General features: G+C 35.0%; 1 protein-coding gene across 2 annotated transcripts; it reads left to right on the top strand.

Annotated features, from left to right (window-relative positions):
* The first annotated feature begins 10847 nt into the window (after positions 1 to 10847).
* On the top strand, positions 10848 to 27214 carry LOC114193813 (auxin response factor 8-like). 2 transcript variants are annotated; one of them, XM_028083755.2, is made up of 14 exons: positions 10849 to 11475; positions 11746 to 11861; positions 12039 to 12137; positions 12243 to 12299; positions 12395 to 12550; positions 12628 to 12712; positions 23167 to 23257; positions 23341 to 23505; positions 23587 to 23709; positions 24141 to 24216; positions 24618 to 24765; positions 25352 to 26361; positions 26443 to 26633; positions 26779 to 27214. In XM_028083755.2, exons 1-14 carry the CDS (start codon positions 11433 to 11435, stop codon positions 26954 to 26956), a joined length of 2538 nt encoding a protein of 845 aa, XP_027939556.1. In that variant the 5' UTR covers positions 10849 to 11432; the 3' UTR covers positions 26957 to 27214. The 2 variants fall into 2 exon arrangements, with proteins under 2 accessions (XP_085521702.1, XP_027939556.1); XM_085665576.1 differs by having other exon boundaries at positions 10848 to 11475; positions 23341 to 23709.
* The last annotated feature ends 647 nt before the right edge of the window (positions 27215 to 27861 follow it).

The following is a 27861-nucleotide window of genomic DNA, read 5'->3' as shown; positions in this document are numbered from 1 at the left end:
ACTCAGACCTCGTATCAAAGATCCGGTCAGAATGAAGAGCAACGAGTTCCGAACCTGCTGTAAAAATTTCAGCGCGATCCAACGGTGAACGAATCCGCAGCGCCGATTCTATTGTGACAACTATGTGAAAAACGTGGACAAAATTTTCCCTCTACCTCTCCCTCTATGTGTTAGGGCTTTCAGTGTGTTCTGACTCTATTGTTCTGCCTCTCTATTTATATTGCAGCCCCCTCTCCAATAGGTTAAGTGAGACATGAGCTTCTCAAGTTTTGGGCCTTTTCTCCACATAGGAAGAGAGCTCAATACCCAACAAATCTCCCCCTCACAACTATGTGGAGAGAACCGCCAAACCGGCAATCTCACAACAAGCTTCAAACTTCCCTCTTGGCAATGCTTTAGTCATCATATCAGCACCATTATCATCTGTATGAACCTTTTCCAACTCCAACAACTTAGCATCCAAAGCATCACGTATCCAATGATACCTCACATCAATATGTTTGGATCTAGAATGAAAAGTTAGATTCTTACCAAGATGGATAGCACTCTGACTATCCATAAATAATGGATAGTTGTTCTACACAAAACCAAGCTCCTGCAAGAATTTCTTCAACCATAGCAACTCCTTGCATGCTTCAGTAATAGCAATGAACTTTGTCTCTTCAAAACACTCAGGTTCTCCACCGTCAGTCAAGGTTATGTACTCGTCACAAGAATACCTTGTAGAAGGTTGTTTTTGTCTATTAGACCTCCTGAGTTGGACTTGAGGTGATTCAGGTATATCACCAAGATCATCATCAACATCATGTTCTTCTTGAGCATCATCAATTGGAACCTCTACTCCACTTCCAAACTGTTGATCATCAACATCACCATGTTGCTCATTGTTTTGAGCTTCCGTTTCAACATTCTCCAAATTGTGAGCGGGCAACCTCATCGGATTACCATCAGTGAGATTACTATCTTTCTCGGGTGTGGTCTTCTCCACCTTATCAATGTCTTCAATGGTCTGGTCTTCCATGAATTGTACATCACGGCTTCTAACAAGCTTCTTCTCAACAGGATCATAAAACCTGTAGCCAAATTCATCCTCACCATAGCCAATAAAGATACATTGCCTTGTCTTTTTATCTAACTTGGATCTTTCATCCTTAGGAACATGAACAAATGTCCTGCAACCAAAGACACGCAAATGATCATAGCTAACATTCTTACCAAACCAAATTTTTTCTAGCACCTCAGTATTCAAAGCAACTGCGGGACTGAGATTAATAACATGCACAACTGCGGGACTGAGATTAATAACATGCACAACTGCAAGCAATGCCTCTCTCCAAAAGTGCTTAGGCAACTTTGCTTCTGAAAGCATACATGTAACCCTTTCAACCAAGGTCTTATTCATCCTCTCCGTTAGACCATTCAACTGAGGAGTTTTAGGAGGAGTCTTCTCGTGTCTAATACCATGCTGCCTACAATAAACATCAAAAGGTCCACGGTACTCACCACCATTATCACTACGGATGCATTTCAGCTTCTTGCCTGATTGTCTCTCAACCATAGCATGAAATTCCTTGAACTTTTCAAGTACTTGATCTTTCCGCTGAAGAGCATAGACCCATAGCTTCCTAGAACAATCATCAATAAAAGTAACAAAGTAAAGTGCACCACTAAATGATTTTACCTTTAATGGGCCACAAACGTCAGAATGCACCAATTCAAGCAATTCTGACTTCCTTGAGGGTGGATGCTTCTTAAAAGATACTCTGGTTTGTTTACCAGCCATGCAATGAGAACATTTCTCCAATTCTGCATTTCTCAATCCCATAAGCACATCGTTTTTAGCTAAGCAGTTAAGCCCTTTCTCACTTATATGACCAAGCCTCCGGTGCCACAAAGATGTCTCCATATACATAGCATTCACACTGTCTTTAGCAATCAAAGCTTTAGTCCAGTACAATTTAGATTGTTTCTCCCCTCTGGCCAAAACCAAGTTACCTTTAGTGAGCTTCCATTTACTAGAACCAAAGTGATTGTCATAACCACAATCATCAAGCAACTGCACAAAGATTAAATTAAAACGGACATCCAAAGCATGTTTGACTCCTTTAAGCAACAACTGCACTCCCATGTTGGTTTGCAGGCAAACATCACCAACACCATCACTTTAGACTCACCATCATTACCCATCTTCAGCACTCCAAAATCACCAGAAGTGTAAGATGTGAAGAACTTCTTCCTAGGTGTAACATGCAGTGTAGTACCACTATCAATAATCCACATGCTCTCATCAAATACAAGATTAACGGACTCAAAGTCACGAAGAAGAACAAGATCACCATCTGTAGCAGTAGTGACACGATCATCATCATCATGGTCATTCTCTCTCTGCTTGCCCTTCTTGTCTTTGTTCTCCTTTTTCCACTTAAAGCAGTATTTCTGAATGTACCCAGTTTTATGACAAAAATGGCACTCTAAATTTTTGTATCTTGACTTGGACTTGCTCCTACTCTTCTCTCTACCACCTTTATGTTCCTTTTTCCGACTTCTCCCCTTAGCTTCTGTAACAAGCATCTCAGGCTGAGATAAAGAACCATGTGTCTTCCTCCTCAACTCTTCATTAAGAGCACCACTCTTTGCCATCTGAAAAGAAACAACACCATTCGAGGAAGAGTTCATACTTGAAACCCGAAATACCTCCTAAGACTCTGGTAGAGTATTAAGCAACCATAATCCCATAACCTCGTCATCAAACTTTATGCCCATTCCTGACAATTGATCTAGGAGCCCTTGAAACTCATTTAAGTGATCAGAAATATAAGAATTCTCCCTGTACCTCAAATTCATCAAGCAATTTAACAAATACAATTTATTATTGCCCGACTTAGAAGCATATAAAGACTCAATCTTCTCCTACAAAGCTCTGGCATGTGTCTCATTAGCAATATGATTATAAACATTATCTTCAACATATTACCGAATAAAACCGCATATTTGTTGGTGCTCAAAGTCTCATTCTTCTTCAGACATAGAATCTGGCTTCTGTGTAGTAAAGACCGGAAGATGCAATTTCTTGACAAATAATAAATCTTTCATCTTGCCCTTCCACAAATGATAATTTATACCATTCAAAGCAACCATCTTTGCATTTGCCTCCATCATTCAAGCAAGTAAATATAGCCCAACCAAGAGCTTTGATGCCACTATGATGGGGAAAACAATAACACAAACAATATACCAGAGAATGCAGCGGATATAATTTCCCCTAACTTGCAAGAATCTATGAGGAGTAATAATCAACGAGAAGCAATAATAAATCACCAAAAGCACAAATAAAGGCACCAAGATTTTTAACGTGGAAAACCCCTCAAATCAAGGGTAAAAACCACGAGTCGTCCAGACCAAAGAAATAGCTTCACTATGATCAACAAGAGTACAAAAGAGTCTCAACCAATAGCACAAATTAGTGCCAATACCCAACCAAATAACAAAGCAACAAAGCTTTCAAATAGAGAAGAACAAGAGAGGAAAACCTCTAAAAATCACTGCTGCAGTGCGAAATTAATATCTCCCAACTCAGACCTCGTATCAAAGATCCGGTCAGAATGAAGAGCAACGAGTTCCGAACCTGCTGTAAAAATTTCAGCCAGATCCAACGGTGAACGAATCCGCAACGCCGATTCTACTGTGACAACTCTGTGAAAAACGTGAACAGAATTTTCCTTCTACCTCTCCCTCTATGTGTTAGGGCTTTCAGTGTGTTCTGACTCTATTGTTCTGCCTCTCTATTTATATTGCAGCCCCCTCTCCAATAGGTTAAGTGAGACATGAGCTTCTCAAATTTTGAGACTTTTCTCCACATAGGAAGGGAGCCCAATACCCAACATATATATATATATATATATATATATATATATATATATATATATATATATATATATATATTTGTATTCGGTGAGCAAGAAGGTCAATGAGGCGGAGTGAGTAGAATAGGATAGTAATTTTCCCATACCTTACATACAAAATAAATATTTATTTTGTATCCGTCTTCACATTCGTGCAAGTATCGCTTATGTGCATACCCGTATTTTTCTTTAATATCCATAAATCCACGTTTACATACAGGTATTTAAAAAAAATAAAATTTTAATAATATATTTTAACCATAAATTCAAATAAAATACAATTTATAACATTCATAAATTTCAAACAAAATCTAAATAATTCATTTAAAAGGATTGAATGGCAGTTTATAAAAAAAAAATTAAAATCATTGATAAAAAGTAATTCATTCAAAACTAATATTTTAATAAAATTTTTCATTTTTTTAATTTAAATTAAAATATAACGGATACAGGTATAAATATTATGATATTTATACCCACTTCGATAATATACGGGTATAAAAAGTATCGGTACTTATCCTATTAGTGACATTAATAAGCATTTGAAGTTTGTCATATCACAATATATGAATATATATATATATATATATATATATATATATATATATATATATATATATATAATATTTTGAAAGTTAAAGATAAGATTAAATTTGAAAATAAAAAGGAAGAGGTGATTGTAAGTGTTTTCTTAGTTGTTTTGTTGAGAAAGGGTACGTAGAATACACAAATACATCCAATTTATTTTACACAAATTAAAACATCATACTTATTTCTTTTAGATTATTTACATTTTACTTTTCCAAAAATTAACCTCAGGCATAAATCCTAATTTTTAATTTAAACTCCTGACTACCAGAAACAATCATTCGGTTCATAATTTTACAAAGCTTAAAAAACTAATTTAAAGTATAAGTTTAATAAATTAAATATTTACCTTTAATTATGTACATGAATAACCAGTCTATAATTTTAGATATTTTAAATTTTATATACAATAAAGAAAAAAAATTATAATTTATTTTATTTTTTAACAAAAATTATCACATTAACCATTGATTATATCAATTAGTACTTATATTAATTTGATTCGTAGTTAGTGTGAGCTAAAATTGTTAAAGAAACTAGAGAATCTAATCATAATGAAATTTTCAATAAATAATCAGTTTAATACAATAATAATATTAACATATTTTATTTTTAATATAAAAAGAAAAAAAATATTTTAACAATCGAACATGGTTTTAATCTTTAACAATTATCATGTGTGTTTATTAGAAAAAAATGAAATATGTTTCTCATTCTTAACTTTCAGTAAAAAATGAAATTTTCAAGTACAAAATTTTGAATCAATTTACTTATCAATATTTATAAATGATGAATTTAGTCATTTTAATAATATTTTATTAAGTTTATTTGACATTCCAAACGCATTTCATGCTAATATTTGAGTTTTTTATCCTGTTTGACACATTTCTATTTTAATATTAATTGAAAAACTATTTGAAACGTCAAATAAACTCAATAAAATTAACAAAATTAGGTTAAAAAAACTAAATTGATGCATTTTTAAAGTTTATAAACTAATATCAAAAATAACAAAAACTATAATTTTATAAGTTAAGACACATTTTTAAAGTTTATAGACTAATATCAATTTTCACTAAAAGTTAAGACACCAAAAACATATTTAACTCCAAAAATTAATAACAACTACTAAAGATTTTAATTTTATAAAAACAATATATATAATCATTATTAAATACCAAACATATACTTATATAAGTTATTTATATAATTTAAGCAAGACTAACAAAAATAAAATTATTGAATTAAGAATATAATTTTTTTATTATATTAAAATTAAAATACATCAATATGTATTATTCGGAACTACTATTTATCCTTAAAATAACAAAAAACTATAAATTTAAAATCATACAAAAATGATACACCAGAGGGGACTCAATTTTTTATTATAATTTAATAGGAGTAAAATCAATTTGTTGGAGTCAATAATGTCTATAACTATTTTGAGATTCTAAATTAATGCAAGTTTTTTTTTTTTGTCATATTGAACCGACAGAATAAAATAATATTTTGGTATAATAAAAATGACCCTACCAAACCACTCCCTTTTATAGTATTAAACAAGCACCGCATGAATCCTCTATTTGTGATCCATGTTGTGTGCCAAATATTAGTTAAACACTAACCTCATTAAAGCTTAAATGAATGTGGATTCAAATTCAAAATTTTCATCAATGGTTCTCAAATTAAGATCGAAGGGATTCTAAAAAGTTTTTGTTATATTCCTAACCCATTAAATTAATTTGATGACTTTTGAATCACACATAACTCTTTTAAGACCAATCAAAGTCCTTATTTTTGGCATGAAAAAGGAAATGACCAAGATTGCAGGCAACAATGATGACTTCTCATTATCATTTTTACTCCTCACATTCATAACACGGCCTTCGAATAAGCTAAAAACAATTAAAGAAGGTTACGAAAACTTAGGTCTATTTTCTTTAAATAGATTAGGCTCACCCATATTCATACCCAACATAATGGTAATTTGGGAAGGGGAGAACTTTCACACAATCGTCATTCATAAATTGTATAGATAAGTTACGAAAATCAAGAGTTTTTTTTTTTTACTCATTCATAAATGCAAAATCATTGAGCATAAATTTTAAAATTTTGGGATTCACATGACGAGAGCATTAAAAATATTATGTTTTAATAGATTAATGTTTTCCATGAGTATATGACCATGAGATTGTAACCAACCATTAAACTTTTTATCATATTGGACTAGACACTAATAAATGGTCTCATAGTGTCTCGATTGTAGGTAATACTATAGATCTAATAAATAATAAAATTTAGCTAATATTAAAGATGAAACAAGTTGGGTCGAACATGGATAGTGCTTACCTGCTACTTGACCTGCAACAAAAGAGTTTACCTGTTATCCATTTCGTCACACGCCAGATATTCCTTTAAAAAATATCCATAAATTTTTTTAAACCTGCGAGTATCCATGGACACCCGCATATATTTAAAAAATAATAATTTATAAATTTTTAAAATGAAATCTAAATGAAATTCAAAAATATATAAAATATAATGTAAATTAAATTTTAATTTTAATTAAATTTAACCTAATAAAATATAAATAAAATTTTACTTTAAATTAAATTTAACCTACTAAAATATAAATTAAATTTCAATTTTCATCTTTTACAAATACATATAATATTGATACACGCACTTGATTAGTTTATAAATAAATATTAAATTATCTATTACTTATTATTTACGGGTATCTTTTATGATATCTATCTATATTTTATTCACAAATACTTACTTAGTATCTCTAAATACAATAAATTTTGAATGATTTTGATATATTTTGAATAATAAAATTTAAACTAAATTCATTTTATTTCTAATAAATATGAAATTTTTAGCGTAAAAAAAGAAAAACACTATAAAAGATTAAGTGTCATAGATGTCAATATTTTATACCTGTCAACTCTAATAAAAATAGTTGTACAAGGCATAATATATTTAGCTATCAACAATAATCTTTCAAAGGTACATACCAGTTGTTGTTGCATATTGATTTATGTAAAGTGAACCTATTTGAATCAATTACATATAAACTTTTTGTGCCCTTTACATTAATATTCTTTTAATGCTTTTATTAAATCACACTAGACCATTATATATATATATATATATATATATATACGCGTTTTGTAATAAAAATTACCCTTGTTTGTAAGTAAAGGAATGAACATTTAAAATATTAATGAAAAGTGTTAAAATGGATCATAATTAAATGTATGACGTAGTATAAATTTTTTAAAATTCATGATGTAGTATATATGCATGTCAGTCCGCACAGGTTTATATGTCATAAAAATGTGGAGTGGATCACAATTTTACAGACCTAATGCGGATGAACCGATCCATATTATTATATAAATTAAAGTATTTATAAAAGTTAATACGTGATCTATGTAATGATTATGTGTGATAATTGTATTATCATTATATAAAATGGGTATTAAGATTTATTTCAATATTAAATTTAAGATTGATATGATTTAGTACACAATATTATTTGACAAGTATTGTTGTTACTGTATATTATTGTTTACTCTATTATAGTATGTAATGTCAACAGGAGACGAAATTTTATCTCGATTTCGTGAGAAATATATAGTTTTCAAATAAACTATTAGAATAAATAACTGAAATTTGTCATATTGAATATACATAATTATTTTTTTACAATTCTTTATCCACTATGATTGTGATTTATATTTAAGTTTAAAGAACTTTAATTTTACGTTTGAAATATAATATACCGAATAAAATACTAATTATAATATTGAATCTTGAAATGTGATTTAAATCATTTGAAAATATTTTTAAATACTTAATTAAAGACTGAATTTTGTATAAAAAAGAGTTTATTAAATTCAACATACACTATAGAGTTCAAATCTTTAGAAAATATTTAAATACACTTGGTTCAGCTCTTTACGTCTATAAATATTCAACATAAATATTATTACTTAGCATGTAAATCTTTTTGTTAAAAATACAAATCTTTATACATTTTCTATGGACAATTATGAAGGAAATTGTTTCTAGTATAAATTTTTTTGAACAAAATTACAAATCTACAATAACAAACAGCTATTTAAGTTTTTCATAAATCTAAAAGACTCGTTGAAGTGTAACTATTTTTCTGAAATCAACTTTTCATTTTTATAATAACTTTCTTCTATTTCTTTCTTTATGTTAATTGATACGAAACTTTTGTGAACATTCATTAAACAACTAACATATATATACAAATTTATTGACAATCACAATTTTTTCCTCATCAACCCTCCGCCTTGTACATTATATTTGTGGTTAACAACTTACACATCATTGGTTACTGACAACGTACTAATACTCAAGGTCACATCGATCAAGTCAAATCCAACCACATATGTATCAACAAAGTCATTCCACAAAAAGAATCAACAAGACTAACCTTTCTCCAAAGATGTAACACGCAATGTTATTTTGATTCACATGTCAAATTGTTCATCTTCCTTCGTGGATAAGAACCTTAACTCTAATACCATTTTGATACCACATTTGGAAAGTTTGCAATAGGAAAATAATATCTTTAGACAGAAACACATATACAAATAAGAGTAGAAATATAAATAAAAACACATAAGAAATTAAACATGGGTTGACATCTCAAAACATACATTCAACATAAATATTATTACTGAACATGCGATTTTCATAGAAAAAATTGCAAACCTTAATATTCTATCCACAAAATTGCAAACCATTCTTAATTCTTGTGTAATTTTTTATAGACAAAATTGCAAACATTTTTTGTACAAGTTATTGTTGACAAAACTACAAATGTTTCTCTGCATAATTTTTTTTAAAAAAAATTAAAAATTAAAAATTGCAAACCATCTAATACAATTTTTCCAAACAAAATTACAACACCAAAAAATATGGAGATGAGATTATCTCTTTCAAATCGACCCTTCATTTTTATAATTACTTTATTCTACATTCTTTTGATGAATATCTATTAATGCTTTATTATATTTAAAATATATTTTCAAATTGATTATTTATTATTGTCGTGGTCACTTTTATAATTGCTAGTAACATCATTAAGTTTGCCATTAACTAATGGAACTAAAATGCTCATTTTAAGGATACAAATCAATATGATACAAATATAATATATTTTATTCTTCATCACCCTGTTATTCATCGTACTAGAATCTTTTGCTTACAATGATTTTGTTTTTCTTTTTACATGGACGAAACTTTCTTCATTCAACCGAATACAAGTGTGTTTGACTTGAATTGCTTTTAAAATTATAAGCTTTTATTATTTTCACCCATTCTTTCGAACCAAGTATCCTCTTAAACCTTTCTGGTTTTTGCTTCATTCCAGTAATATCTCATACATCAAATGAACAAGTGCATCTTATCTAAGTAAAATCCACAAAATATCTTACAAATCTCTGTTTCATTTGAACTGTTTGTAGCAGAAACAGAGAAAATTGGACCTCCCAATTTTCCACACAGTTACAATATCTAATTGAATATCTTAAAAAATATCCCACAGTCAATTTAGAGAGAACTCAACTCAAAAAACCATTTACCACATTCAGACACTGACTCACACTGACACACAAGTCAATAATTAATATTTAATAATTGTCACAATTTCCTCTCTCTCTTTCTCTTTCACACTCCATAATAATATCTCCATTCTCAACACTTTAACCAAAATTTAAGACCAGAAACATTTAATACTACTTATGACGATGATGATTCATTGGTATCTGATTTGGATGAAAATTGGAGAGAGAAAAAAAGGTGGTAGTAGGAATACACAACCATCAATGACAATCTCTTTGCTTTTAACTTTTTTCATGCTACTTATTACGCCTCTCTCTCTCTCTCTCACACACAAACACACACAAATTTTTTTTCTTTCTTCTCTGCCCATCCATTTGGGTAGCACGCTTTCTCTCTCTGTATCTCTCTCACACACACACAGATCACACAAACCTCACTTTCATTTAATAGATATTTTTATTTCTATTGTTTAAAAAACAGTTTATTATCACTATTATTATTTATGGCAATATATTTTCCTTCTCAAAACTCCGTACTCTGACAACGACCACTGAAGGATGGTGGCACATGCTGCAGTCACATCAGGTCTCAACCAACGGTCACGATTCAAATGTACGGATCATCCAACGGTTCTGATTCTCTTTGTCGAACATCTTCTCTCTCCTCTCACTTTCTCTCTCCTCTGCACCCATGTCCAGCTTGGTCGGGACCCCCTTATATATGGCAAAGACCCTTCCTTTACGCTCTCCCTCTCTCTTTCTCTCTCTCTCTTCTCTCTCTGCTCACTGTGCGTTTCAAACCCAAAAATCCTCACTCGGGTCTCAATCCGAAAGCGATAGGCCACAAAAGAGGGCCTTTACTTCCTCATACACTCACTTGTGTTGTGGCTCCTTCCTTCTTCATCTTTTGATATTTCTTGTTCATTTTTGCTTTCTTCTTGTTCAGTTTCGTTCATGGCGATCTCGGAGAACATGCCACGCTCGGTGTTGTTGTGCGGTTCCAATTGGGTCGTGGTTGCTGGGTTTGCTTGATGTTTTCCTTTTCTGGGTTTTTTTCTTCTTTGCTTTGGTTGGCTGGGGTTTGTGAGCATGTGGAGCTTAATGGATCCCTTTGAAGGGGTTGGGGGGTGTGTTTGATTTTTGGGAAGTTGGGTTTTTTGTGGACATGGAGTGCATTGGCAAGTGGGAGGGGAACATGGGGGAGTGCAATAATGATAATTATAATAATAATGGGTTTGGGGAAATTGAGGAGGGAGGCTCTGAGCTAGGGTTCCATGTGTTTCTGTGATTGCTGAATACTGTGTCTTCAAAAGGAGGAAAAAAGGGAAAGCTTGATATGAAGCTTTCAACATCAGGGTTGGGTCAGCAGGGACATGAAGGTATCCATTCACTCAATTTTCTCTCTTTTCACTTTTCTTTTGGGAAGAATAAATTATTTAGCTCCCTATTCTGTGCTCTTGGTTAGGGTGAACCTCAAATGTAAATGATTAGTATTGGTATTTAGAGTTAGTCTTAATAGGTGTCCCTTTCAAAAACCCTTTCGTATTTGCTTCAACGTTGCCTTGTGAGTTCTGAGTGTTCTTTCCTTTTTTTTTTTCTTTTGATTTTCGATGATTTTTGGAGATAATTTGATGTGGTATGATGATAAGGAGGGGAAAAGAAGTGTTTGAATTCAGAGCTATGGCATGCATGCGCGGGTCCCTTGGTGTCCCTACCAACTGCAGGAACTCGTGTGGTCTATTTCCCTCAAGGTCATAGCGAGCAGGTGCTTTTTTACTCTAGTCCCTACTCTACTCCTGGTTGTTTCAATTTTGTCTACTTTACTGGCTATGAGGATTGCACAGCTTTCTTCCAATTTTGAGATTGGAAGCAATTCAATCCAGTTGTAGTGGATTTTGATGAATGGAGATTGGACTGAGCATGTTCTAAACAATGGTTTTAGGTTGCTGCCACAACTAACCGAGAAGTGGATGGTCACATACCCAATTATCCCAGTTTGCCACCCCAGTTGATTTGCCAACTTCACAATGTTACAATGCATGTGGGTATAATATTATACCTTCCGTGTTGCTTGCTATGATAGTTGAGTTACTTCTACCTCCCACTAGAGTAGACTCAGTCAACTAGAGGGTGTCTTGATTTTCAGGCAGATGTTGAAACAGATGAAGTGTATGCTCAAATGACGCTGCAGCCATTGACTCCGGTATTTTGTTGCTCTTTTGAAGCTTTGGTGTATTGGTGGTAGAAATATTTCTTGTACATGGAATTGAAAAAATGTGTCTTCAATCGTATGTGTAGCAAGAGCAGAAGGATACGTTTCTTCCCATGGAGTTGGGCATTCCAAGTAAGCAGCCTTCAAATTATTTTTGCAAGACATTAACGGCAAGTGACACCAGCACGCATGGAGGGTTCTCTGTTCCTCGTCGTGCAGCTGAGAAAGTTTTCCCTCCACTGGTTGTGTTCATATTTTCCCTTTGTGTTTCAATTCTGGTTAGACATATATATATTTCTCTTCTTTCTCCGCTGTACAGGATTTCTCACAGCAACCACCTGCTCAAGAACTAATTGCTAGGGATCTCCATGATGTTGAGTGGAAGTTCCGACATATTTTTCGAGGTAAGGGTTTATTTCTTTGTTGTTTCAATTCTTATTATCTTTGCATTTTATAGGACGAGTTCTACTAAGTTGAAGATGATTATGATAAGATTGTCTGTTCTATCCTTCCTAATGATCCACTATTTTATACATTCACCATATGTGGACCGTGGTTTAGCACTTTGCATTACCAAAAAAGACCATCACTGTACAAATACTGAAACCTTTTTTGTATGCTAAAGTAGTAGTTAATGAGAATGAAATGTATTTATTGCATTACTGCATTAGTGTAACTAGATATTGTTGTGTGATAGTTATTTGCCCTGCCTCCTTATGTTCCCTCGTTATTGCCCCTTCTTTATCTTATTATCTGTCACTCTAGACGTCTGTATTAAAACCTTCGTGAATGTAGAAAATCAAGGAAGCATTAATAACTTTTATTCTCTGCTGTCCTTACATACTGAATCTCTCGCCTGAACACATAATGAATCTAATTATTCTAACGTTTTTCCCTACGGAAATACAGTTCCAAACTAATATTTATATTTTTTAATGATTGAGATGCTTTCAAAGGGGATCATTTAAGACGAAGGATGAACTATTTAGTAGTTTACTAACCCTGGAAAATCTAGTCTAACTTCTTAATAGTTTTCCCCCTTAAATGCTATGAGAATTGGTAGATAAATGTTCTCATTATTTTTCAAGCTTTTGAAGAATCCTTTTTCATACTTGTAGTAACCTAAGTAAGACTGATGCTTTAGTCATGTTTTGACTCACTTATAAGCTGCTTATAATACATCACAATAGGAACTTTGAAACTAAAATTTATTGTTCAAGAAATATCTGACTATCTAATAATAATGTTTCCAAACAATTGGGGATCCTGGCGATGGACTGTAGTCAACTAGACATGTTGAGTGGAAAATTAACTTTTTTCTTGTTTTTGGGACTTTACCTTGATCCCTTCAAAAGAAACCCTGATAACTGAAAAACTGATGCAGCAACTCATTAATTAGCCAGAGAATGCTCTCACGTGAGAAGATCTCACTGTAAATTTGACGAATTGGTGTGAATTAGAAGTATGAACAGGTCCCTTTAAATTGTTCATATTACATGTGTTAAAGGTCAGTCACTAACTTTTTTTAAGTGAAGTATAAAACAAATTAGCAAATTTGGTATAAACACAATCATAATTGATGCTGCAAATGTATTATTATTATGTTTGCACGAAAAAAGTAATATGATTTTACCTGATCAAGAGCTTCTTGAGCTTTTTCCTACATTATTATGCTTGAGTATGACATGTATGACATTATAAACATAGAAATAATATTTGCGTTAAAGGTGTTGGGTTTGGAATGAAGACACCAAGTAACATATTGCAAATAAAAAAAAAAGGTATATATTTATCAAATTGTTATAAAAATTCTATCATTACTACGATTTTCCAGTTGCTAAATGTTAAATTATTGAGTATTAGTATTTTTTTTTCAACTTATCATGGATTTTTGGTTTCTATAAATTTAATGTTTGTATTAGTTGAATCTTGTATTAGTAGTTGAAATATTTTTAAATCTTGTATTAGTAGACACTCAGTAAGAAGAGTAATCGGAAAAAAAAATGTAGGATGGTCAATTAAGTAGTTGAGAGGACCAAGGTAACCTAATCATAGAGATTCAAATCGTGATTCACTAAGATAATTTTGTTTTAAGATTCATATACAATAAAAAAATGGGTTAAATATGTTTTTAGTCACTTTAAAAGTTGGTGTGTTTTATTTTTTGATCCCTATATAATTTTTTCTATTTCTCATTTCTCTGATATTTGAAGTCACCCACCCTTTTTATTTCTTATGAAATGAGTGGAGATTTTTATTTTAGCTTTTAAAACATTTTTCTTTATTTTCATCCCTAGAAAATTTCAAATAATTTTCTACTCATTTCTTATGAAATGAGTAGAGATTTTTATTTTAGCTTTTAAAACATTTTTCTTTGATTTTCATCCCTAGAAAATTTCAAATAATTTTCTACTCATTTCAAATGAGTAGAGATTTTTATTTTAGCTTTTAAAACATTTTTCTTTGATTTTCATACCTAGAAAATTTCAAATCACTCTTTTTAGTCCCTAATATTCATTTTAAGTTAGATAGATAATATTCGTTTTATGAATCTTCAGAGTTTTTTGAGGTGACACCTGCTAACATTATATTAAAATGTTAATCATTTTCACTTTAAATGTCCTTTTAATTATTTGTCCAACACATAAGTTGTTAATCAGTGTCATTATACTAGGGATTAATAGTGACAAATTTTCAATTTTAGAGGGACCAAAACCAAATAAATCTCTTCTGTAGGGGGCCAAAATAAAAACTCACTTATCGTGTAGGGGTTGAAAGCATATTTAAGCCTACAAATATTTATGTCAAGTGACTTTGAATCTTAACCATAACTGTATGTAAAGACAATATTGTGTTCAATGTAATAATTTTAGATTAGTAATGGATAAAACAACTTAACCTTAAGTATTGTAAAGCGAAATTATTAGCTATATTTGATATTGTGAAGTCTTTATTTCAAGAGAATGGAAATGAAGCAATAGAATGGCTAATTTAACAAGTGATATATTCCTTTCATTTAGCAATTTTAACTTTTAAGACTCATTAAATCTTATGATTCATATTGATGGTTCAAAATTGCACAAATTCATTCATGCATTGTTAAATGCAAAATAATTTTAGATTCATCTTGTGATATGATAATGGTATCGAATTGTAGGATTTGCAGTGTGAGTTGTGTGATTCTAAATTTCTAAGGACTATGGAATAGACATTTGTAAGAATAAAGTTAGAGTGCGATATGAAATTAATAGTGTTGGATTGGTAGAATTAACTCTGTCCAAAGATTATTTCACTTTGTCTGATAACAATGGTAAGAGGAGTTAAAAAGATAGCAAAGAGAAGCTAAGTATATGAATACTTAAATTTTCCTGATGTGGCTTAAAAGTAAGACAGAGAAGCTGACGTGGCAGCTTCATAACCATCACTGTTCTATAGTCCAAGCTTTAACTTTTATATATTATAATAGCTTTTGTTCCAACAGAAACATACCATTCATCAATTATATCGATTGGAAAAGTGCTTTCTTGGTATTAATTATCAAATCTTTGGTGCACTGCTTACAAAAACTGCGCTGACCATCTCTGACATCAATCAAGGAAGTTAAAATTATCCATCCATTGTGATGATTTCTGCTCTCTACTTCAACGCTTAACACACTCGTGCTCATTTTTGTGAGATTGCACAAGATTGATGTGCTGGACTGTGAAATCAGTAGGATCTGACAATGTTATCATGCTGGGTTATTGGTTCATTTCTGAAACATGAAACCCTCTCACAGTATAAAGAACCCAATCCAAGGATGGCTTCTCCAAATCATTCCAGACCTTTTGCCTAAAACTCAGATTCAATTGTGGACTTTAGATGCGTGATTTTGAGATTTGATTTGGTTTGGAGGCACTTCTGGTTGAGTGTCTTGATGGTCAATTTGTTGATGCTTCTATGCTAGTACTTGACTGAGACAGTATTTAGTTTCTTAATTGAAAAGCAGTCAACTTTGCAGTGGAGCAGGTGATGAACAACATGAGGGTGTGTGGCTGTGTCTTTGGCCAGGTTGCTGCCGGTCATTTGAGTGTTGTACAATGTCTTTTTTAATGTGGGAGCGTTGATTCAGTGGATGGGCTCTGTTATGTTGGCAAAAACTTAGTATTTTTTCTTATGAGGTGTCACCTTACTTTAGTTATGACTTGCAACGCATGTATTTTAATGGAAATGTAATCAATAGTGATGTGATTTGTTAAGTGGTCAGTTGACAACTTCCCTGTCTCAATCCCCTAGGTAGGTTTTTTTTACTGCCTTGATCTCTGTCGTTCCAGATAAATAATTTTGAATTTAGAGTGAGACCTTTGCCAGAATCTTGAGTCAACTAATTAAAGTACCTTAGTGGTTACCAGTGTCTTTCTCATCTTAGTTGACTTGAAGATCTATGATATCTCCTTACATGCATTATATATGTAGAGCTTACCACTTGTTAGCAATTTTTTCTACTCTTTTTTGTTTCTAGTAATGTATAGCAAATTCATTAGCTTCAAAATTATTTAGTGTCAAGATATCAACTTGCAAATAATTAGTGTTATCGTAAAATCCTGACTATCGCCAATAATAGTTATTGTCAATGATATCAAATATCAGTTGAACTGTCTCGAATAGGTGGTGCAAAAGTCTGAGGTCTCGTGTAACTCCCTTGAGGAATATGAAAGATACCCCAAATTAAGTGATCTGAGCATGGATAAGAAATTGCAGTCTCTTGTGGCTGTTCAGTATCACTACTTAACTTAAGAAAGTGTAAACAACTTCTGAGTTGTTGAATCTGAATTATATACCATAGGAAATATACTGGATCTTTTAGGAAAGTCTATTTTTCAGTAATAAATAATGGGACTCATTCAAATCTTTATGGAGTAAAAAGCTTTACCATTATTATAAAACACACCAATTTTAAGTTTCTTGATTTACCCCTTGGCTAATCTTAAGTAATTGCATTGGCTAATAATCCTTGAATTTTGATTGCGAGGATAAAAAATTGATTATGTTTGTTGAAATCTGTATTATCTTTTGCATAATGTCCTGCAAGATTTTAGGTTACACAAATAGAACACTTGAGACTGAGACTTTAAAATATGAGTAGTGGACAACAGTACCACTCTCTTCCTCTTCTATTTATAGTGAAGCAAGCACGTACATATGAAAAGATATGAAAAGACTACTCTAAGATACTAGGCATGATTACATGCAACAGTAGATATGGCAGTAGGTAGTTTCCCACACTCAACACCCTACACATAGGGTTAATGATACAATAGGTATAGGTAATAATTCTAACACTCCCCCTCAAGCTGGAGCATACAAATCGTATGAACCAAGCTTGGAACAAATGAACTCAATCCGAGGTCCCCTTAATGACTTGGTCAACACATCTGCAAGTTGGTCATTTGACCCAACGAACTCAGTACAAATTTCCTTGGTCATCAATTTTTCTCGAACAAAGTGGCAGTCAATTTCTATGTGTTTAGTTCTCTCATGAAACACTGGATTTGATGCAATGTGGAGAGCAGCCTGGTTGTCACAATACATCTTCATGGTCTGAATTTCACAGAAGTTAAGCTCTCGAAGAAATTGCTTTACCCATATGAGTTCACACGTGAGAGACGCCATTGCCCGATATTCAGCTTCAGCGGTGGATCGAGCCACTACATTTTGCTTCTTACTTTTCCAAGAGATAACATTTCCTCCGAGGAGGACACAATATCCCGTAGTAGAGCGTCTGTCAATAGGAGAGCCTGCCCAATCAGCATCACAGTACCCAGAGATTTGAACATTTCCTTTATCTTCATATAGCAAACCTTGCCCTGGAGCCTTCTTGAGGTACCTTAAAATACGGATGATGGCATTCCAATGTCCAAGACATGGAGTCTGCATAAACTGGCTAACAATTCCAACTGCGAAAGATAGATCAGGCCTCGTAATAGTGAGATAAATTAACTTTCCAACGAGCCTCCTATATCTCTCTGGATCGGAGAATAATTCGCCTTCTACTGTTGTTAACTTCTGATTCGGGTCCATAGGACTCTCTACTGGTCTGCAGTCAATCATACCTGTTTCTTGTAATATATCAAGAGCATATTTCCTTTGAGAGATTACAACTCCATCTTTTGACTGAGCTACTTCAATGCCCAAGAAGTATTTGAGGCTTCCGAGATCCTTGGTTTGAAAATGTTTACACAAGTGCTCCTTCAGTTGAGATATTCCAGTAGTATCATTTCCTGTAATAACAATATCATCAACATATACTATTAGGTAGACACATTTCCCAGGAGAGGTATGTTTGTAAAAGACTGAGTGATCTGCCTCACTGCGCCTTAACCCAAATTTCTGAACAATGGAGCTGAATTTTCCAAACCAAGCTCGTGGTGATTGTTTGAGGCCATATAAAGATCGATGCAATTTGCATACCATACCAGACTCCCCCTGAGCAACAAACCCAGGAGGTTGCTCCATGTAAACTTCCTCCTCAAGATCACCATGAAGGAAGGCATTTTTGATATCCAATTGATGAAGAGGCCAGTGACGAATTGCTGCCATTGCAAAGAAGAGGCGAATAGTAGTCATCTTGGCCACGGGAGAGAAGGTGTCACAATAGTCAAGGCCATAAACCTGAGTGTACCCTTTTGCAACCAATCGGGCTTTGAGTCGATCAACCTGACCATCAGGGCCAACTTTAATTGCATACACCCATCGACAACCAACAGCCTTCTTACCCAAAGGGAGGGGCACGAGCTCCCAAGTATGATTGCTTTCAAGAGCCTGCATCTCTGCAATCATGGCTTGTCGCCATCCAGGATGATCAAGTGCTTCATTCACATTTTTGGGAATAACAACAGAAGACACTGAGGATAAAAGTGAACAATAGGAAGGCGATAATCGGTGATAGCTAAGAAAATTATAAATGGGATGTGGATTTCGAGAGGAACGAGTACCTTTTCTGAGAGCAATGGGCCAACCTGAATCACCTTCATCAGGAGTCATGGGATCAAGAGACGAGGGAGAAGAATCTGAAGTAGGGGATTCACCATGTTCTTGAACAACTGGACTATTCGTCGGCGTCCTGTGTTGGAGAGAGTCAATAGGTGGAGATGATGGCTCAGGAGGACTTTGGTCGAGACTTGGAGGGACAGGGACATTGGAAATATTGTATTCAACCACGGGAATAGGAAGGACCTGCTGGATGACATGGACATCTTGAACAGATGGAGAGAAGTAAGGGGTCTGTTCAAAAAATGTAACATTGGCAGACATGTAATATTTCTTGGTTTCAGGAGAGTAACATCGATACCCTTTTTGAAGTCGTGAATAGCCCAAGAAAACACATTTGAGAGAGCGAGCAGAAAGCTTGTCTAACCCGGGAGACATGTCATGAACAAAACATACACAACCAAAAACTCTAGGGGGAGTGTTAAAGAGAGGATTGTCTGGAAACAGAATGGAGAAAGGGACCTTATGATTGAGAGAGGAAGATGGCATCCGATTAATAAGAAAACCTGCAGTTAAGATGGCATCTCCCCAGTGATGGACAGGAACGTTGGCACTAAGCAAAAGGGTACGAGCAGTTTCAACTAAGTGTCGATTTTTCCTTTCTGCTATACCATTTTGTTGTGGCGTATGAGGACAAGTAGACTGGTGCAGGATACCATGGGAACTCAAAACATTAGAAAGAGCAGACGAAAAATACTCTTTGGCATTGTCACTTCTTAAGATTTTAATTACTTGACCAAATTGATTCTTGATTTCATTCAAAAAGGATGTGAAGAGGGATAATAATTCAGAACGATCTTTCATAAGATAAACCCAAGTACATCTCGAATATTCATCAATGAAAGTAACAAAATACCTAAAGCCAAAAGATGAGACACGACTAGGTCCCCAGATATCGGAATGGATGACAGAAAAACTAGAAGTACACTTTGATTGAGATCTTTTAGGAAAGGTAGATCTAACATGTTTTCCTAGTTGACATGACTCACATTCTAAAGTCTGGAGACGACTAAGTTCAGGAAACATTTTCTTTAACTTGGACAAGTGAGGGTGACCAAGCCGATCATGTAACATTTTAGGATTGGGGGCTGCAACACATGACACACGTGGACGAGATCCAAAATGGTATAATCCGCCCGCTTCATATCCTTCTCCAATCCGTCTCCCCGAGCCACGCTCCTGTATAACAAAAGATTTGTCATCGAAGGTTACAGAGCAATTCAATGTTTTGGTTAACTGACTTAAGGAAATTAAATTGAAAGGACAATTAGGGACAAAAAGGACAGATTTTAGATTTAAGGACGGAGATAAGATGGCTTGACCGACTCCCTTTGAGGATGTTTTAGAACCATTTGCGAGGGTTATAAAATGAGATTTTTCTTGGAATGAGATGGTTGAGAACAAGGAGGTATTACCAGAAATGTGATCAGAAGCACCAGAGTCAATTACCCATGAATTGTGACCTTCCATGGATTGAGAGATGCAAACAGTTGATGTACTTGGAGCTTGGGATGACTGTGCCAAGCTGTTGGATTTGAGGCGTAGGTACTCTTGATACTCGTCCTCAGTGAACTTGGAGTCAGTAGTCTCTGCCTGGGAGACATTGGCTGTTTTGGCAGGAAATCCATGTAAAGTGTAGCAGTTTTCTTGGGTATGACCCATCCTTTTACAATACGTACACTGAGGACGCCCACGACCTCCACGTCCACCTCCTCTAGTTCCACGACCTCCTCTTCCTCGGGTGGCAACCATGACAGATGGTTCCACTACAGCAAGAGTTTCGGGAGTTTGAAGAGTTGGAACACGTATCATGCGGGAGATCAAAGTTTCCATGGAAGGAACCTCATGAGAGGTCAAAAGCTGATCTCGGATATGATTAAAGTCTGGGTGTATAGCGCGGAGGATCATTACCATATAGTACTTGTCAAGCTTTTTCTTCATTTCATCTAGAGAGTCGACTTCCAAGAACATTCGGAGTTCTTCCACAGCAGCTTGAGCGTCATTCATGAATGACATCATATCATGGTTAGTCATTTTCATAGATGCCAACTTGTTCGCCGAATCATAGAGGCGTTGAATATCATTTGCATAGATATTCTGAGTTCGCTTCCAAAACGAGTGGCAAGTTTTGAAGGCCCGTAGGGACATCAAAAGTCGTGGTTCCACCGATTGCCACAATAGAGCACATAGTTGGAAATCCGCTTGTTTCCACTGTTCAGCTTTTTCAGAAGGTACGTGGCTGCCATCTTTCTCAAGGTGTTCGTGGTGTCCTTGACCGAGAAACCACATCTCGACGGCAGCGGACCAAGATAAGTAATTTTGGCCATTTAGTTTCTCGGACGTAATGCAGGGGCTTCCAGAGAATGAAATAGCACTCCCAGTTCCTCCAGTGGCCATGATAAAGAGAGGATCTCGGAAAACAGTAAAACAGTGACGAAAACAGTGAAACAGTGACGATTTTCGACTTCGAAAGGGACGATTTCCACAAGAGGTGCTACTGAACTTCACCGGAACAGAGATTTGATGGTCAAAACGGGTAGAGGAGGCTCCGACGACGGCGACGGAGGTGGCGCGACGACGAACTGGCGACGGGAAGGCGGCGCGTGAGCGGCACGCGCCTGACTGCAGCGAACAGAGAAGACGCGCGTGGAGGCGCGTGGCGACGGCGCTACCTGCGACACCGGCGGGGTTGGCTGTCGCGCGGAGAGGCGGTTCAGATCCGGTGGTTTCCGGACGGAACTGCGTCGGTGGACGGCGGCGGACGGCGACGGACGGCGGCGGACGGTGGCGGACAGCGGCGGAGGACGCAGACAGTGGCGGACAGTGTTGAGAAGTTGTTTGACAGTGTTGGGTAGTTCAGAAACGAGGTTAACCGAACTTAGACAGCCGCGGACAGCGGCGGTGACTAACGGCGATCAACCGCGGACAGCGGTGACGGACCAGCTGAGACAGAAACCAGAGCGGGATCGACCCGCTCTGATACCAACTTGAGACTGAGACTTTAAAATATGAGTAGTGGACAACAGTACCACTCTCTTCCTCTTCTATTTATAGTGAAGCAAGCACGTACATATGAAAAGATATGAAAAGACTACTCTAAGATACTAGGCATGATTACATGCAACAGTAGATATGGCAGTAGGTAGTTTCCCACACTCAACACCCTACACATAGGGTTAATGATACAATAGGTATAGGTAATAATTCTAACAAGAACAACTTAGCAAACATTTGCTTTGACGAACACATTTATGCTAGGAAATCTGTATTGTACAATTAGTTTAATTGCATAAAATTTAATTTAGCTTGCAAAGCTAGCTGTATTACAGACATGGAAAGTCAGCTACATTATACTCAAAGGAAGTTCCAAAATTGAGGTCTTCAGTCTTCCACTAAACCTCTTGTTTTGTACTTTGTTAGGCTAACATATTTCTATCAGTCCTTTTACAATATTTTGTAGCTTGTGATTTTCTGTTTCCAAAATATAGACAAACCTATTTGATGAATAACTACGGACTCCTTAATGTTTGATGTTTCTGTTTTAATGGAAAAACCACCAGCTTTGGACCCAGAAAAATTCGCTATAGTGAATTTTTATTAAGTTAGAGCTTGTTTGCTAGGATCATTGTTAACCATACTTATTATTGCACTTTTTATTATTTCTGGGAAAAAAACCGTTATTTTACATAAATCTCTCTTCAGACATGAGTGTAAGCTGCTTTGAATACATAAATAAGCTAAATTCAAACACTTACATTTGACAAAACATCGTTAATGTAGTTGTATTTTCTGCACAATGTGATATTTTGTTTTTTGCTTATCATTTCAGGACAGCCAAAACGACACCTTCTTACAACTGGCTGGAGTGTATTTGTTAGTGCCAAAAGACTAGTGGCTGGGGATTCTGTGCTTTTTATATGGTATTTATTTCATTTTATCTTGTTTTACTTTTTCTCACCCTTAGATTCTGCAAACTGCTTTTTTATTTTTTACAATTTGTTAGGAACGAAAAGAATCAGCTTCTTTTGGGAATACGGAGAGCCAATCGACCGCAAACTGTCATGCCATCCTCAGTTCTATCCAGTGATAGTATGCACATTGGGCTTCTTGCAGCTGCTGCTCATGCTGCAGCAACTAATAGCTGCTTTACAGTGTTCTATAACCCAAGGTTGTATTTATTATCTATGTATCTGTCTTTGAATCTGATATTTATTAGAAATATAATGCGTGTTGACACTTCCATGAACAGGGCTAGTCCATCTGAGTTTGTCATACCACTTTCAAAATATATCAAAGCTGTGTACCACACACGAGTGTCTGTTGGTATGCGTTTTAGGATGCTTTTCGAGACTGAAGAATCAAGTGTACGCAGGTAATTTTAACCATCGATTTTTTTCTTCAGGGTATGATATTTTGATTTTTTTTTTTACTCTATAAATTGTTCACATATTTATTCGGTTTCTTAGATCAGATAATTGTATTTGAAGGAGTAATCATAGTTATAAACATCTGTAGCAGAAGCTGTCTTTTAAAATAGCATAGCTATGACAAGGTTGATGTGGCATCTGCATCTGTAATGTATAAGGTGGATAGTTTATTGCTAAATGGATCTATGGTTATAAAATAGATTTACCAGTTGCATGTTTTTTAAATGCGTTTAAATTTTGGGTTTAAGAGAAAAGAGTTAGCAGCTGCAATCTGATGGAGTGGAAGCCAACTGCTAAGTGCTATTCTATGGTAGGGTATTGTACATTTTGCCCATGCTTTTCCTTTACTTATGCACAAGCCACAATCTTTTTGTAGGTACATGGGTACTATAACTGGCATAAGTGACTTGGATCCTGTTCGTTGGCCGAATTCTCATTGGCGGTCTGTTAAGGTAAAATCTTCAGTGTAATGCATATGATTGAATAACGTTTATATGAAAATGGCCCTTTGCTATTATAAATGCAGGACCATTAAGAGGGTAAACTTTCATAGTGTGTCAACGTTGGGGTAGCCTTAATTGCACTTTCATGGTGATGGTTTTTAGTCCCACATTCTGGAAATATGATTTAAATAGAGCTTATAATGCTTGGTCATTTCTCATTTTACAAGTCAGTTTTATGCAGATAAGATAGGTTCAATCCCAAATTTTTAAGATAGTATAAGAGTTATTTTTGTCATTCCTAGCTTCATGATTATTTTGTAGTTGCAATAAACTTTGTTCCTATGTGACTGCTGTCCAGAAAGATTGTGACAAGGTTTTAACCGGTCGATGGTTTTATCTTTTATGAGTAGGTTGGCTGGGATGAATCAACTGCAGGAGAGAGACAGCCACGAGTATCATTGTGGGAAATTGAGCCTTTAACAACATTTCCAATGTATCCATCACTGTTTCCTCTTAGATTGAAACGTCCATGGCATCCTGGCACCTCTTCTTTTCATGGTACATGTCTGCCTCAATACCATTTTTCACTTTGAATTTTCCTTTTATATGTGAAGTACATCATAGAATAAACCTTATGATAACACTAATGCTATGTTTAAATATCCCTTTCCCACTACTTTTTAAATATCACTTTTATTGTAGGATAATGCTAACATAAGGGAAATGATTCAGGAAACAAAAGCAAGACAGGTTTTATTGGAAAAGAATGTATTTGTTATTATTGAAAACACAGTAATGTTTTTTTAAGTAATTGAAAGCATTTAGTAAGGTATATTTAAAGCTCTTTAACCAGGATCCTTAGCCATGACATTTATTTTTAATAAAATTATTAAACTTGGATATTAAGCTCAAATTATGTTTGCCAGTAATTGATTATAAATGTAAATCTAGTTTACTACACAAGGTTTTATTGTTCGTTGGTGATCCATTTTTCATGTCCAAAAAAATAGGGATGTAGTTTGCCTTGTTTTCATTTTCATTTTACCTGCTGTGGTGTCTCCTACCCCATCATTATAACAAGTGGCCATGGTGGTTTTGAGGGCACTTTTTTTGTCTCCTTTATTCACAAAGGGTATTGTTACAGATGGCAGAGATGAAGCGACGAATGGGCTAATGTGGCTGAGGGGTGGACCTGGAGACCAAGGTCTCAATTCCCTGAGTTTTCAAGGGTCTGGTTTGTTGCCATGGATGCAGCAGAGAATGGACCCAACTTTGCTAGGAAGTGATCATAATCAGCAGTACCAAGCCATGTTTGCATCTGGTTTGCAGAACATAGGGAGTGGAGATTTGATGAGACAACAAATGATGAATTTTCAACAGCCTTTCAACTATGTTCAACAATCAGGAAACCCCAATCCTTCCTTGCAGCTTCAGCAACCACAAGCAATTCAGCAATCGGTATCTTCCAATAATATCCTACAGCCACAAGCCCAAGTATTGGCAGAGAACCTGTCTCAGCATCTCCTTCAAAAATCACACAATCGCGAAGATCAAACACAGCAGCAGCAGCAGCACACTTATCAAGATACGGTTTTACTTCAAAGTGATCAGCTTCATCAAAGGCAACACTCTGGTTTACCTTCACCATCATATTCAAAACCAGATTTCTTAGATTCAAGCATGAAGTTCCCTGCTACCGTTTCACCAGGACAAAATATGCTGAGTTCACTTTGTCCCGAAGGGAGTGGCAGTCTCTTGAATCTATCCAGAAGTGGTCAGTCAATGCTGACTGAACAACAGTTACCCCAACAATCATGGGCCCCAAAGTTTACACCTTTGCAGGTCAACACTTTTGGCAACTCAATGCCCCATGTGCAATATTCTGGAAAAGATACCACAATGGTGTCACCACACTGTAACTCTGACACCCAAAATCCTATTCTATTTGGTGTCAACATCGATTCATCTGGCCTTCTGCTCCCTACCACTGTCCCTCGTTATACCACCGCATCAGCTGATACCGATGCATCAGCAATACCATTAGGGGAGTCTGGATTCCAAGCTCCTCTATATCCTTGCGTCCAAGATTCATCAGAGTTGTTGCGAAGTGCAGGGCAAGTTGACCCTCAAAACCAGACACGAACATTTGTCAAGGTTGGAATGATAAATGTATCTTTTTGCAAAATGAAAGCCCTTGTTTTTCTTAAACATTGTTGTTTGTTGTCTTTTCAACAGGTTTACAAATCAGGGTCGGTAGGGCGGTCTCTTGACATCTCCCGGTTCAGCAGTTATCATGAGCTGAGGGAGGAGTTGGCACAGATGTTTGGTATTGAGGGGAAATTAGAAGACCCTCTTAGATCAGGCTGGCAGCTTGTATTCGTCGACAGGGAGAACGATGTTCTTCTCCTTGGAGACGATCCGTGGGAGTAAGTTCAACTGCAACTTGTGATCTAAATTTTGATGTTCTATCTCAAAACATGTTATGATTGTTTTGACTTCACTTGTTCATGTTTTGCTGACATTTGTTTTTCATCCTTCTGGTGTGTGGATTTGGTGCATACCCTTTTGTAGATCATTTGTGAATAATGTTTGGTACATCAAAATACTTTCACCTGAAGATATCCAGAAAATGGGAGAACAAGCCGTGGAATCCCTTGGTCCAAGTTCAGGACAGAGGCTGAATAGCACTGGTGCTGATTCCCATGAAATTGTTTCTGGACTTCCATCAATAGGCTCCCTTGAATACTGAGAATTTTAAAATGTATTCTCTCCCAGATCCCACGGTTAAGAAGACTTATCACACATGTTTAGTACTTCTGTTGAACACTACTTTCCGACCTTGCATATCTGAATCAATATATACTGTATTGTCTGTCACTTTAAACATCCTTATTATTTCTTAGAGTACTGTTGAGATTTTCAGGACAAAGTATCTCTCTCTCTCTCTCATGACAAACTAACGACAAACTTTGTGCAAATTTGTAGCATGTGTTCTGGAAGCTAGAAATAGCATGTGTTCTTATTTTGACAGAATGTTTAAAATGGTCATCATTTTGACAGAATGTTTAAAATGATCTTCATTTTCGCAATTCGTGCTTTATTTGGTCCTTTTCTGTAACGCTGTTTAAATCATTAACGAAGCATTGTACAGGTGGCACGTTGTATTAGGGTGTGTTACGTGTACTGTACATATGTCTAATTAACGTCGTTAATTTTTAATTTAGGGGAAATTTCTTCATCTTTGTCTTTCTTGAGCTCGGATTTGCAAAGGAAGCCGCTAATACTTGTCATTTTCTCATTGGATTGCAGTTGCGCTCTTCATTTCAATTTTTCAGTTAATCATTATCAACGAGGTAAGTGGGTTTAGGATTTTCTGGGTTGTGTTTGCTCGTGGGTTAGGGTTTTCGTAATTCTATTTTCTGCATGGTTGTGTTGGTGTAATGGTCCCCATTATTTTATTTGTAATTGATTGTAGCAATGGTCCCCCGTTGTGTTACTTTAAAGAGCAATATAAAAGAATCTACGACTATGCACATGAATTACTAAAATGTAATCCTGAATCAAATATAAAAATCAAAGTGGAAAATGATAATGATGAAGCAATTTTTCAGAGGTTTTACTCTTGTTTAAAAGCATGTAAAGATTTCTTTGTCT

Source organism: Vigna unguiculata, chromosome 8 (genome assembly GCF_037176805.1).
Source record: "Vigna unguiculata cultivar grain cowpea cultivar isolate G323 ecotype 2 chromosome 8, ASM3717680v1, whole genome shotgun sequence".
In the NCBI taxonomy this organism is placed as follows: domain Eukaryota; kingdom Viridiplantae; phylum Streptophyta; class Magnoliopsida; order Fabales; family Fabaceae; genus Vigna; species Vigna unguiculata.
The sequence above is the reverse complement of the archived record's forward strand: the minus strand, read 5'-3'. Positions and strand labels throughout refer to the sequence as shown.